The sequence below is a fragment of the Cetorhinus maximus genome, chromosome 7 (genome assembly GCF_964194155.1).
Source record: "Cetorhinus maximus chromosome 7, sCetMax3.hap1.1, whole genome shotgun sequence".
In the NCBI taxonomy this organism is placed as follows: Eukaryota; Metazoa; Chordata; class Chondrichthyes; order Lamniformes; family Cetorhinidae; genus Cetorhinus; species Cetorhinus maximus.
Window position 1 is genome coordinate 61080748 of NC_135885.1, and position 14761 is coordinate 61095508.

At 38.7% G+C, this 14761-nt stretch overlaps 1 protein-coding gene across 2 annotated transcripts in view; it reads right to left on the reverse strand.

The window, feature by feature from the left end:
* The window catches only part of mrps9 (mitochondrial ribosomal protein S9), a 106079-nt gene that overhangs the window by 17446 nt on the left and 73872 nt on the right, over positions 1–14761 (reverse strand). For both annotated transcript variants that reach the window (XM_078545596.1, XM_078545595.1), the window contains 2 exons: positions 14524–14609; positions 865–940 (listed from right to left, as the gene is read on the reverse strand). In XM_078545596.1, the coding sequence (XP_078401722.1) occupies positions 865–940; positions 14524–14609 (162 nt within the window). The remainder of the gene's footprint in view (positions 1–864; positions 941–14523; positions 14610–14761) is intronic.

A 14761-nucleotide genomic window follows, 5' to 3' on the forward strand; every position in this document is an offset into this window, starting at 1 on the left:
TGGCACTTTAGACATCAACTATTATATCAGAAAATTAATTGTAGGATTATCAACAACTGTCGTTTCCACACAGAGCACCCGAGAGTATTGATACTCTATGTCAACACGTTACATAAAAATACCTATTATCTTAACACAATTTTTAAAAATAAGATAAGTTAAGCAAATGTGTGCCTCCAATTCTCTCATGAAAGACAATTAGGATGGGCTGAATAAGGACAAAGAAAATACTTTCTGAACTCAATTCCTGTCTTTAATTTGAATCTTTGAATATTTTTAGCTTTTAGCCAATGGCGAAATTGCTGTTTCAGGGTCCAATTCCAACAAGAGTTCAAATTAATCCTCAAGTAAAGCTCACTGGAAACTACTAGTAAGGTGGCTTTATTCAACATTACAGAAACCCACTTTGTCATATAGTTCAATTGTTTTGAAATTAGTCTTTCTAAAAATAATTTAATAGCCTCATTAAACTTTTATGAATTAGATTATGGTAGGCATGCAAGTTTTAAATACTCCGGGTAAACATCGGAGAACCTCTGGATCATTTGATCAACTGTAGTAATTATGAGAAAGCTCAACCACATGCATATAAACTCTGTAAACTGAATGTAAAGATGGACAGGATTTTTCCCAGGTTGCCAAAAGTTCCATTCCATTCATTTTCTGCAAATTCTTTTCCCCTCCAAATTTATACTGGTTGCTGAAGTTAGCATCCAGTTGGACTTTCACAATATTAAAATCACAAATTATCAACTTTAGAAACAACCTATAGGAAAATCCAGTGACATTTTTTGCAATTCTGCCTTATACTGCAAAGGCCAAATCTTTTAAGTAACATATAGTCCATAAAACACTATTACTCACGTCATGGTCAGAAATTTGTTCAACCAGCATCTCTTCCAGTTCTTCCTTTATCAACCATCTACTTCCAACTAAATTTCTATTCGGGAAAAAAAGAAAATCCAGTGATTCTACCTAATCCAGTGATACCTAAAAACTCTTATTCAGGTTTGCAATTACACTTCTCTATGTAAGAACACTGGTATTAATGGAGTTGTAGCCTGTGCATATGATCACAATTCAAGAGTTTAAAAGGGAAGGGATTTTTCCAATTCCATTGCTAGATATAAAAGCGTAGTTTAATCTACTTATTGAGAAAATAAAGTGCTAACTACTTAGATAAACTGTGACAAGGAAACTATGATGATATTATTCTAAATACCACAATACATGTGTCAGAAACAGGTAGGGAGGATTTTACAATAAATAAATTTCAGCAACTTGATCGTGAGATCATTAGCATTTTTAATTTAAAGATTTTTATCAGTGTGAATGAAATACATCAGTAAGATATTTGAATACTAAACATACAAATTTTTTTAAAAAAGTGTAATTTCAAATGATACGCAAGGTTGAGTGGGATCAACTACGACAGATGATGTGTTAAGTCTGAAAACGACATAACCCAATCAGAAACAAGAATCAATATTAAACAAAGCCAATTATACAGGTATGCGGGGACAGCTGGCTAAGGTTGATTTAGTAAATACATTGAAAGGCATGGTGGGAAACAAATAGTGGGAAAATGTTGAACCAGAATACATTCCACTGAAAAACAAAAACTCAGCAAGAAAGATCCAACGTTAGCTTATTGAGGTGGTTAAGTATAGTATTAGATTAAAACAAGAGGCTTATAATGTTGGAAAGAATTGTAGTAGGTCTGAGGATTGTGAGTGTTTTAGAAACCAGCAAAAGGCCACCAAAAGGATGATAAAAGGAAAAAAAATAGAATGAGAGTACAGTCAGAAATACAAAAACTGATTGTGAAGAGCTTTCACAAATATGTGAAAAGGATGACAGTAGCTTAAGTAAATATTGGTCCCTTAGAAGCAGAGACAGAAGAAATGATCATGGGGAATGAGGAAATGGCAGAGACATTGAACAAATATTTTGTGTCCATCTTCACAGAAGACACAAGTTATATGCCAGAAATAGAGGGTAACTTAGGTGTTAATATGAGTGAGGAAATTAAGGTAATTAATATCAGCAAAAAAAAACTAGAGGAACTCAAGGGACTAAAATCAGACAAATCCCCAGGGTCTGATGGTCTACATCCTAGGGTTCAAAAAGAGATAGCTACAGAGATAGTTAATATGCCGACTACAATTTTCCAAAATTCCATAGGTTCTGAAATGGTTCCAGCAGATTAGAAGTTATTAATATTGCTATTCAAGAAAGCAGGGAGAGAAAACAGGAACTATTGGCAAGTTAGCCTGTCAGTCATTGAGAAAGTGCTGGAATCAGTAATGCATTTAAAAAAGCATGATTAGAACAGATCAACATGGTTTTACAAACGGGTTAGATTTGAGGTTGTAACTAGTAGGAGTAGATGAAGGGGAACCAGTAGATGTAGTATACTTGGATTTCCAAAACGCATTCACTAAGTTTTTTTTTTAATATTCATTCATGGGATATGGACTTTGCTGGCTGGCCAGCATTTATTGCCCATCCCTAATTGCCCTCGAGAAGGTGATGGCGAGCTGCCTTCTTGAACTGCTGCAGTCATGTGTTGTAGGAACACCCATAGTGCTGTTAGAAAGGGTGTTCCAGGATTTTAACCCAGTGACAGTGAAGGAATGGTGTGTGACTTGGAAGGGAACTTGCAGGTGATGGTGTTCCTATGCATCTGCCTCCCATGTTCTTCTAGGTAGTAGAGGTCATGGGTTTGGAAGATGCCACACAAAAGGTTAACAGAAAATAATGGAGTTTGGGGTGATATATGAGCATTATTAGAGGATTACCTAACTTAATTGCTTACTTAAGGAAGCAGACATTTTCAAATTGGCAGGCTGTGACTAGTGGAGTGCCGCAAGAGTCAATGCTCAGGCCTCAACTATTTACAATCTATATTACTGACTTAGATGAAAAGATGGAGTGTAACGTATCTACGTTTGCTGATGATACAAAGCTAGGTGGAAATGCAAGCAGTGAGGAGGATACTAAGAGGCTGCAAGGAGATATAGACAGGTAAAGTTAGTTGACAGCAACATGGCTGATGGAGTATAATGGGAAAGGATCAAATTATTCACTTTGGTCATAAAAATGAAAAGCAGAATATTTTTTAAAAGGCTTGAAACTTGTAAATGTTGATGTTTAGAGAGACTTGGGTGCCCTCGTACAAGGAACACAAAAAGTTAGCATGCAGGTACAGCAAGCAATTAGGAAAGCAAACGGCATATTGGCCTTTATTGCAAAGGCATTAGAGTACCAGAATAAAGATGTCTTGTCCCATTTGTACAGGGTTTTAATGAGATCACACTTAGAATGCTGTGTGCAATTTTGGTCTTCATATTTAAGGAAGGATTCATTAGGCTGGTCCCTGGGAAGAGAGGGTTGTCCTATGATGAAAGTCTGAGTAAAGTGGGTCTATATTCCCTGCAGTTTAGAAGAACGAGAGGTGATCTCATTGAAAAATTCAAGATTATGAAGGGGCTTGACAGGGTAGATACGGAGACGTTGTTTCCCCGGCTGATGAATCTAGAACAAGTGGATACAGTTTCAAGATGAGGCGTCGATCATTTAGGATTGAGATGGGGAGAAGTTTCTTCACTCAAAGGGTTGTGAATCTTTGGAATTCTTTACTTCAGAAGGTTGTGAATATGCCATCATTGAATATATTTGAGGCTGAGATAGACAGATTTTTGGTGTCTCAGGGAAGGAAGTGGGAAAGTGGAGGTGAAGCCTAAGATCAGCCATGATCTTAGAGGAGCAGGATCAACAGCTCGTATGGTTCTCCTGTTCCTATTTCTTATGTTTAAGTGGTGATGTTGTTGCTGCTGCAGTCACCGACTTACAGCCAGTCAGCAGTTTTGGAAGATCTCTGTGTTAGTTGGAACTTGTTGCCAGGCTCTCTCTCACGCAGTTTCCCCTTCATTCAATTCCTCCAATGTTCCTCAGATCCTTCGAGGGCCCTCCCAGTGTGCCTGCATTAGATAATTTTGCTCTTTCCTAGTGCTCTTCTTAGTGTCAAAGGTTGGGAAATTTCACAGTTTCCCTTGTCCTCCGAAGCCAGTCTACTTGTGCAAAAAAAAAATCCTGATTCCAAGTGGAATCTAGGTTATTGACAGATGGCAGTGCTCTCAGTATATGCCTTGCTGGATTAATAAAAAAGTGATTTCTAAAACAGACAAATCATGCCCCAAAAGAAAAAGTGCACCCTAAACAAACAGCAACGAGAAATAGTTTACTCACAACTCTTGGAATTCGCCAGCAGTAAACTTTGAGGGGGTTTGGTCGAGGTGGGGAGTGGGAAGAGAGGAGGCGGGAGTGAACATCATAGATGCTTGATAGTTTGGAAATTGGACCATGTTAGCCGATTGCCATCTACTCTCCATTCAAAAATTAGGATCCACAAGGCAAAATATTACAGTAAGACTCTTCAAAGAAAAATGCACAACAAAAAAAATTGTCATCTATTTATCAACTGGATGATATCTTAGAGGTACCAGAGAAAGTGTTTGAAAAACAAAGATGCAACTTTCATTCAGTGTGCCCATCTGTGTCATGTTGACTAAAATAAACCCCATATGCATAACCACCATGTGGATTGCAAAGCAAAATGTTTTCAGCAATGATTTCTGCTTGTTAGTGGTATTAATGAGCTTTAGGGTCTATTGCTGCTGATTACTGAAACAACAGTCAGATAATCTGCAAATGTGCAATGTTGAGCAGCACTGGCTTCAATAGATCTCCTTTAAGTCACTTCTGAATTTGGCATAATTCTTACTGCAGTCCCCATTCCCAAGAAAACACCAGATGGCATTGTTGTGCAAAACAGGATCAACGCTGCAGCAAATTAAATTACAACGTCAGTGTCAATGATTCATGGCTGGGCACAGCAGGCAATGCATTTGCCTGGATGAGATGAGCAACGACCTAACCTTAATGTTCATGGGAGGAAGGATACTTTGACGCATGGACAGTTTCCAATAAGCCCCATCTTTGACATACAACTTAAGCTTAAAGAAACAAAAAATACACATTATGTTTGGTGACAATCTAATAAAACATCATGTTACATGGCACCTTTATAAATGTAGGAATGGGAATATGGGTATTTTCAAGCTACCTTGTTTTCGCAAGAAACCCGTGAAACTGCTGAGATGAAGTAACCTAACATTTCTGCGGAAAATTAATAGTTTTTAAATTATTGAAATCACAAATTAGTGCACTAAGGCAGAAATTACTAACATGTGGCATGGCAATTCCTCAGAAACCAAAAACAGTGCCTGAACCAGTACTCATTTATCAACATTGGTAAAGATCCATGGAGGTGTTTGAAAGCTGCTGCGGTGACAAATCGCTGTTTAAGGACAAAAACAGCTGCATAGGTAAGTCCCAACATACTCACTTACAAAAGAAGCCTGTTGAAAAGCAATTTCTCTCATCTGGAGTAAACAAATTTATTGGGGTGATAATTTGGTACTCATAAAGATGCATTAAAACAAATCACCTCTTCACACGAGCCAAACAAGACACAATGGTGATGATGGAAATGGAAAGGTAAAGCTATGCACTTGGGGGCCAGAATTACACAATATTGCGCAATTCTCGATTGAATGATCTGACTGCAAAGCAAAAACTGATACGTAACATTAAAGAGTTAATGAAGCTAGTAAATGGATAATGGGAAGAGATTTTCACTGCCATGGAATGGCAATTCCATGAATCATATAACCAATCAAATGTTGTGAACCTTTGTGGTAGCCATGGGTAAAATACTAAACACGACAAGCTCCTGCTAGTCCTCGAAGTATCTAATGATCATAGGAGTACAAAAAAAGAGTAGAAAGGATTTACGAATGTATTACTAAAATCAATTAGGAAAGGGGCTTTTTTTTTTCCTACAACAGAAAATGAAGCAGGGAAAGCAGAGAACCTTCTCAAATATAGCACTACTCCAGAATGGTTTTCCTCTTACTCTTCTTCCTCCAAAATAAAACTAGCTATTTTAATACAGCCTTATAAAAATCCAAGGAAAATTATCCAAATTAGGGGCATAATTTAATCTGAAACTATTAATGGCTGCAACCTATGCTGATAATGTCAAAAAAGCTTAAATTTCAATAAACATCATTACCCAAGTGTTTCTAATAATGTCCTAGCCAAATTCCACACCATGAAAACATGCAGATATACAAAACAGTAGATGCTTAGGCTCTCGAGGAATGTAGGCATCCTTGTAAGTGTCAGTTATTGCTCACTTCGTAGCACTCTCACTGAGTCAGAAGATTGTGGGGTTTAAGTCCCACTCCAAGATTTTCAGTGCAACAATATAGGCTGACACTCCAGTGCAGTACGGTGGGAATCCTTCACCGTCAGAGTCGTTAAAGAGAGGTCTTGTCTGCTGTCTCAGATGGGTGTAAAAGGTCCCATGCCGCTATTCCAAAGAAGAGTAGAAGAGTTATCCTGGTGTCCTGGCCAATGTTCATCTCTCAATCAACAAAATATTATCTGGTCATTATCACACTCCTGTACGTGGAGTCTGCTGTGCACAAATTAGCTGTCATGTTTCCTATGTTACATAGTGACCACACTCCAAAAAAGTACTTCATTGGCTGTAAAGCACTTTGGGACATCTGGTGGTCATGAAAAGCACTATATAAATGCAAGTCTTGTTACAGCAGAGCCACACTGCTAATTGGGATAGATTCAGAACAGATCTAGCAGCTCAAAACTGGGCATCCATGAGGCATCATGGGCCATCAACTGTAGCAGAATTATATTCAACCTCAATCTGTAACCTCATGGCCTGGCATATTCCTCACGCTACCACTACCATCAAGCCAAGGGATCAACCCTGGTTTAATGAAGGGTGCAGGAGGGCATACCAGGAGCAGGACCAAGCATACCTAAAAATGAGGCATCAACTTAGCGAAGCTATAACACAGGGTGACATGGAAGCAGCATGCGATGGACAGAGCTAATCCCACAACCAACAGATCAGATCAAAGCTCTGCAGTCGTGCCACATCCAGTTGTAAATGATGGTGGACAATTAAACAATTAACCAGAGGAGGCAGCTCCACAAATGTCCCCATCCTCAATGATGGGGAACACAGCACATCAGTGCGAAAGACAAGACTGAAGTACTTTCAGCCATCTTCGGCTGGAAATGCCAAATGGATGATCCATCTCACACTTCTCCGGAGGTCCCCAGCACCACAGATGCCAATCTTCAGCTAATTCAATTAACTCCACATGATATCAAGAATTGGCTGAAAGCAGTGAATGACTGCAAAGGCTATGGGCCCTGACAACATCCCAGCAATTGTACAGAAGAGTTTGGTCTCCAGAACTAGCCAACAATGTGGAAAATTGCCCAGGTATGTCCTACCCACAAAAAGCAAGACAAATCCAATCCTGCTAATTACCACCCTATCAGCCTCCTCTCAACCATCAGCAAAGTGATGGAAGGTGTCGTCCACAGTGCTATCATGCAGCACTTACACAGCAACAATCTGATCAATAATGCTCAGTTTGGGTTCTGCCAGGGCCACTTGGCTTCTGACTTCACTACAGCCTCGATCCAAACATGGACAAAAGAGCTGAACTTGAGGAGAGGTGAATGACTGACCTTGACATCAAAGCAACAATGACTGAGTGTGGCATCAAGGAGCCCTGGCAAAATTGAAGTCAATGGGAATCAGAGGGCAAGCTCTCCACTTGTTGGAATCATACCTAGCAGAAAGGAAGATGGTTGTGGTTGTTGGGAGCCATTCATCTCAGTCCCAGGAAATCGCTGCAGGAGTTCATCAGGGTAGTGTCCTATGCCCAACCATCTTCAGCAGCTTCATCAATGACCTTCCCTCCATCATAAGGTCAGAAGTGGGGATGTTCGTTGATGATTGCACAATGTTCAGCACCATTTGCAACTCCTTAGGCACCAAAGCAGTCCGTATCCGTATGCAGCAAGACTTAGACAACATTCAGGCTTGGGCTGATAAATGGCAAGTGACAGTCACGCCACACAAGTGCTGGGCAGTGAACATCCCCAACACAAGAGAATCTAACCATCTCCTCTTGACATTGAATCATATTACCATCACTGAAACCCCCGCTAATATCATAGGAACACAGGAGCAACATTCGGCCTGTCGAGCCTGCTTTGTCATTCAAATAGATCGTGGCTAATCATCTACCTCAACGCCACTTTTCTGAACTATCCCCATATCCCACAGGAACATAGGAGCAGGAGTAGGCCTTTTGGCCCATCAAGCCTGCTCCGCCATTCAATTAGGTCATGGCTGAACATCTTGGGATTACCAATGATCAGAAACTGAACTAGACCAGCAACATAAATACTGTGGTGACAAGAGCAGGGCGGAGGCTGAGAATTCTGAGGTGAGTAACTCACCTCCTGACTCCGCAAAGCCTGTCCACCATCTACTAGACACAAATCAGGAAATTGATAAAATACTCTACACTTGCCTGGAAGGTTGCAGCATCAACAGCACTCAAGAAGCTCAACATCCAGGACAAAGCAGCTCTCTTGATCAGCACCCATATCACCAATTCAATCATTCACTCCCTCCACCACCAACGCGAAGTGGCGGCAAAATGTATGTACCACATATAAGACGCACTGCTGCAACTCACCAAGGCTCTTTCGACAGCACCTTCCAAACCCATGATCTATGTCTACTAGAAGGACAAGGGAGCAGACACATGGGAACACCACCACCTGCAACGGCCACTCCAAGCAATATACCATCATGACTTGGAACTATATCACCATTTTTGATCGTTGCTGGATCAAAATCCTGGAACTCCCTTCCTAACAGCACTGTGGGTGTACCTACACCACATGGACTGCAGGGGTTCAAAAATTTGGCTCACTACCGCTTTGTCAAGGGCCATTAGGGATGGGCAACAAATGTATGCCTTGCCAGCGATGCTCATATCACATGAAAAAAAATATGTATCTGCTGCTCCAACGGCAGCCTATTAATGTGGAAACCCAGATTGCAAGAAAAAGTTTACTTTTTATTGTTCCATAATATAAACTAAATAGTACAATTTAGCCAGCACCTGGGTTTATTTCTAGAAGGATACAATTCAAAAGTAGAGAAGTTATGCTAAACTTGTGTTGAACCCTTATTAGATTACACTTGGAATATTGTATACAGTTCTGGTGCGCCATATTATAAAAGGATATAGGCACACTGGTGAGGGTGCAAAAAAGATTTACAAGGTCAATACCAGAACTGCGAAGTTTTAACTATCAGGAACGGCTGAACAGGCTGGGTCTCTTTTTCTTTGAAAAGAGAAGGCTTACTTAATACAGCCCTTTAAAATTATGAAAGGTTTTGATAGAGTTAACAAAATCTGTTTCCTCTTGTGGTTAAGAACAAAACTAAAGGCCATCAATATAAGACAGCCACCAAAAAATCTGATAGCAAATTCAGAAGAAATGTCTTTAGCCAGAAGGTGGTGAGAACTTGCCAGTTCTTTTGTACTGGGAGTAGTTGACGTGAATGGTGTAGTTGCATTTTGAAGAAAGGTAGGTAAGCATGAGGGAGAAAGGCATTGTGAGTTGTGCTGATAAGAGTTAGATGAGGAAGGCTGCGAGGAGACCCAAGTGGAGCATAAACGCTAGCATGGACAAATGTAATTCTATGTAAATCCAGGTAATTTTAAAGGGGGTGCAGGAACAGTTAGACAAAGGAGTGTATACACACAAATCTTTGAAGGTGGCAGGGCAAATTGAGAAAGCTGTTGAAAAATGCAAATTGAATTCTTGGCTTTATTAATAGAAGCATAGAGTACAAAAGCAAGGAAACTATGTTAGCCTTTGATAAAACACTAGTTAGACCTCAGGTGGAGTACTGTGTTCAATTCTGGGCATTGCACTTCAGGAAGAATATCAAGGTCTCAGTGAAATTGCAGAACAAATTTACTCGAATAATACCAAGGATGAAGATTTCAGTTGCATGGAGAGACTGGGACAAGTTAGGACTGTTCTCCTTCGAGCAGAGAAGTCAATGGGAGATTTGAGATTTTGATAGCGTAAATAGGGAGAAACTGTTTTCAACGGCAGATGAGTCCGTAATCTGTGGATCAGATTTAAGATGATAACTAAAAGAACCAGAGGTGATTTGAGTAAAAAGTTATGCAGCCAATTATGATGATCTGGAATGTACTGGCTGAAAGGGTGGTGGAAGATGATTTAATAATAACTTTCAAAAGGAAATTGGTTCCCTTCAAGTATTTATCCAAATTACAGGACTATGGGGAAAGAGTAGGAAAGTGCTACTAATTACAAAGCTCTACCAAAGAGCTGACAAAGGCGTGGTGGGTTGAATGATCTCCTTTTGACTGTAACATTCCATGATTCTATAATTCAACGATACAGTATACATTACAAATAAAATGTTACTGTTAAAAATAATTTAATGACAGATATGCAGTAGTTCAAGGAAACTTGCAGAATTGCCAATTCTGATTTTTTTTTTACTTAATATATTTTACACTCCAAGTTCTCAGATCTGATTTAGTCTTGGTTGACTACAAACTATATTATGTCACCTTTGTTGAAAGTACCCAAACTAGTGTGTGAAAATAAATCTATCAAGTAAAGTCTTGCTCATCTCAGTTGGTGTTATACTACCCAGGAAAGAGAGAGTAACCAAGAAGTGCACTGTGAAGAAAAGGAAACAGTAAACCAATTCAGCTAATTACCAGGAAGTGTGGTAATGTTCTTATCAATAAAATTGAGGAACTGTACTTTTCTTGTTACAAAGAGAATGAAAAGCTACATTTAACTGCACAATATGCCCAATAGGTCAAGGATGGTGTGGCAATGGTTTGAAACTTGACTAAACTGATGGGATGAAAGTGTCTTCTTTCTGGTGGTCTTCAACTAAATTAGTCTGCTGAGTTTCAGTCCAGGGCAGAAAAACCTGTAATTTAGCAAGTCATGTTTTGGTTTCTTTTGGCCATTTTTCCACAGAAATGATTTGATATGGATGTGGTGGTGGAAGAGAGTAACTTTAAATATCATGTATTAAAGTAAGGAGTCTAAGGCAGAAAGTAGTTAAGGTTCAAATGAGCTAGCTTTAATCTCATTTTCTCGTAGACTGTAAATAATAAACACCTCTTTTTTAAACTTGTGTCAGGGAGTCATCATTCCTGGGGACTTGGCATGAAATCTAGTCAACTGGCCTTTCCTTTCAACCTGTGAACAGTGAAAGATAAAACAAACACAAGATGCTACAGAGTAATAAGGCTGCAAAAGACAGAATATTTTTCCTTTATTGGCTGTGCATTTGCTCTGCCTTTTTTGCCTCTACCAGGAGCTGTGTGGCTGTGCAGTGTTGGGAGATGTAGGGAGTTTTATGATGGTCTGGTCATCAAGGTATGGGGCAAGCTTGATGGACCAGCTTGTTTTCTCCCTCTCCATCAGTACGCATGTTCATAAATTTCTGACAACATTCATTTGCATAATCACAAATATAAAATCTTCAATGAAGGAGAGCAATCAGGCAGCTTAACAAAATGCAATTGTTTCCTGACTTTCCAATAAAAGCACTCTTTGATGCATTCAAGTGTGGTAACCTGGTGCAATTTTATTGATACAACTAAAAATGGGTTTATCAACAAAATTCACCATTTTCAATAAGAATCAAGTTCTCCATCTGTGAGTAACTCAATTTAAAATCACTTTAACTAAACTGAACCATGTAATTTCATCAGTGCACACTATTTGATATGAAAAACATGTAAAACATCCCTACTGGTGCCTATGCGCCTAAAGCCTAAAGAAGTTAGTGCAATCTGAAGAGCCTTCCCTCACTCATGCAAAGGCATCTCATAACATTGACCCAGGGCATGGCCAATTTTGTGGACAGGGCTTGATCCCACTGAATTGAATCTTAAGTCAGCACAAAAAAAATGTGGTACATACAAAAGTCAGTGGTTTTGGCTGTAACTCCTTTACATTTAAAATTCCCCAGTCTTTTGTATTGGTTCGACCAATTTTGTCCCGATTATGCTGACATTATTAGCGGATGCTCTATCCTGGACTGATGTTGCAGAAATCCAAAACAGTATACAACTACTAAAGCTACCAAAATAAAAAGTAACTTTTGCTCCAGATAACCCACACTCAAAAAATACAAGATCTCAGGTGCAACTGGCAATTCTGATGCCAATTGTGCCAGTTTTATAAAGTATGCCCCAACCCCAGCATACTACCGAACACAAAACCATGAATTGGGCAGCGTTTTAAAAGTATTTTTTTTAAAAACACTTTGCTTTAAAAGTATTGTTATATTTAAGAATGCTAACTTGGTAAAGTTTGACTAATACAGCAGAAAATGGGTTTATCACAAAAAAATAAGCATTTTAAATCACAGTGTCAATCCATCGCCTGTGAATAACCAGATTTTAAATTACTGAAAATTACTTTGAAAAAATATAGTTGGGATATAGTAGTAAGTTCCTTCGAAATTTTTAAAAAAATCATTCAGAAACTTTTCAAAACGCATCTACTAGTGTTTTTGTGGCCAAAGGTTCAGTCTTAATAATCGCAGCCTCCTCGAAGGCCTGCAAATGAGAGCAATTAGCAGAAACTAGTGGTGATTAATTCACCTTGGGGGTGTGGTCAATTTTGTGGTAACAATCATTACAGAGATACTAGGGAAATGTTCTGAAAAGAAAACAGTGCGATCGAGAAGAAATTCCAGATCTCCTCCCCCACAGCCACTGCTTATATTTCCTCCCTGTAGTGATAAAGGGGAAGTAGGGAAAGCTATGGTGCCTTACATTAAGTTTGACATTTACCTGTGTTAGTTGGCGTTGATATTGCTTTGATCACATTGTAAATTTATTTTAAATCCCCTAATATTAATTGGAAGAATTTATATGAATAATTTTCTAAGAATCAATCTAAGGCTTTGCAGGATACATAAAAGATAATTTTATTTGTCTCGCAAATCCTATTACTACTCTACTGTAGCCCTGTATGATATCCAAGATGATATCTTACTGTAAACTCTTTCAATTCAAAAGTAACGTTCACGTACAAACATAGGAACTAGGAGCAGGAAGCGACCACTCGGCCCCTCAAGTCTGCTCCGCCATTCAACAACATCATGGCTGATCTGACTGCAACCTGAACTCCACATTGCCACCTACCCCCGATAACCTTTCGCCCTTGGTTACCAAGAATCTATCCAGCACTGCCTTAAAAATATTCAAAGGTTCTGCTTCCACTGCCTTTTGAGGAAGAGGGTTCCAAAGACTCTCTACCCTCAGAGGAAAAACTTCTCCTCATCTATGTCTTAAATGGTCGACCCCTTATTTTTAAATAGTGAAGCCTAGTCTGGATTCTCCCACAAGAGGAAACATCCTTTCCACAACCAACCTGTCAAGACCCTTCAGGGTCTTATATATTTCAATCAAGTCACCTTTTACTGTTCTAAACTCCAGTGGTACAAGCCTAGCCTGTCCAACCTTTCCTCATAAGATAACCCTCCCTTTCCAGGTATTAGTCTAGTAAACCTTCTCTGAGCTGCTTCCAATGCCTTTACATTCATCCTTAAATAAAGAGAGCAGCACTGTACACAAAGAAGTTCTATTTTCTTCAAAACAAAAATAGCTAACATTTTAACTTGCACAGTTGATGACTTTAACCAATAGTAAATTATTATAAACAACAGTTATAAACAGAGGCAGGCAAAAATATCAGATAATTAGGTTTAAATGATTCTGATAGGCTGAAAATTGCACAGTTACATTTTTCATGGTAAAATTATTCAAATGACTTAAGTAATTATTGTATATCAACATTAGTTATTGTGATTCACATGATTGTAAGTAATTCTTTCCCCATTGAAAGAGTCAAAGAATAGAACTAGTAAGTGAAACAGCCACTTATTTAAAATAAAAGGATGTTTTTTTGCAATTCTTGCTTTTCAATAGATCTATCCGAAATGCTGTCCACCCCCTCTAGTTAGGGTATGCAAATATGCTTTATATGTTAATAATAGATAGTTTTAGGATGCCTTCAATTTAAACACTCTTCCACAGTTATTGACAACTTGTCAAGAGGTTCTGGGTAAATGATTTGGTTCATTTTAAAACATTGATAGAAGGAAAAGAAAGACTTGCATTTATATAACACCTTTCACAAGTTTAGGACTTTTGAGCTTTAAAGCCAATGAAGTACCTTTGAAGCGAAGTCACTATTGTAATGCAAGAAACACTTCAGCAATTTGATGACAACAAGGTCCTATAAAAAGCAATGTGATTATGACCAGATAATCTCTTTTGAGTGTTGGTTGAGGGGAAAGTATTGGCCAGGATTGTTTACCCCTACTTGAAAGGGCAGACGAGACCTTGTTTTAACATCTCATCCAATAAGCAGCATTCCAACAGTGCAGCACTCAGTACTAAACTGAAGACTAGCATATTTTTTCCTCTTTTACCCTGTACACATTCACTCTTGCAACCAGAAACTTACACTGGCTTGTTATCCAAGGAAAATAGGCCATTGACTCTCATCTGATCTTCATATATCTGGATGTTTAGAAATTGTTCATAGGTATCCTACAAAAATTTAATGAAAAGGCTTTTGAGATTGGTTTTTAGTATAAAGGTAAAAAGGTAAAATTCTATTTCATGCATTATAACAATCAATTATAAACCAAAGCTTTTATACAGTAGGACAATGTACCTGATATGGGAGAAGCCAAAAATAG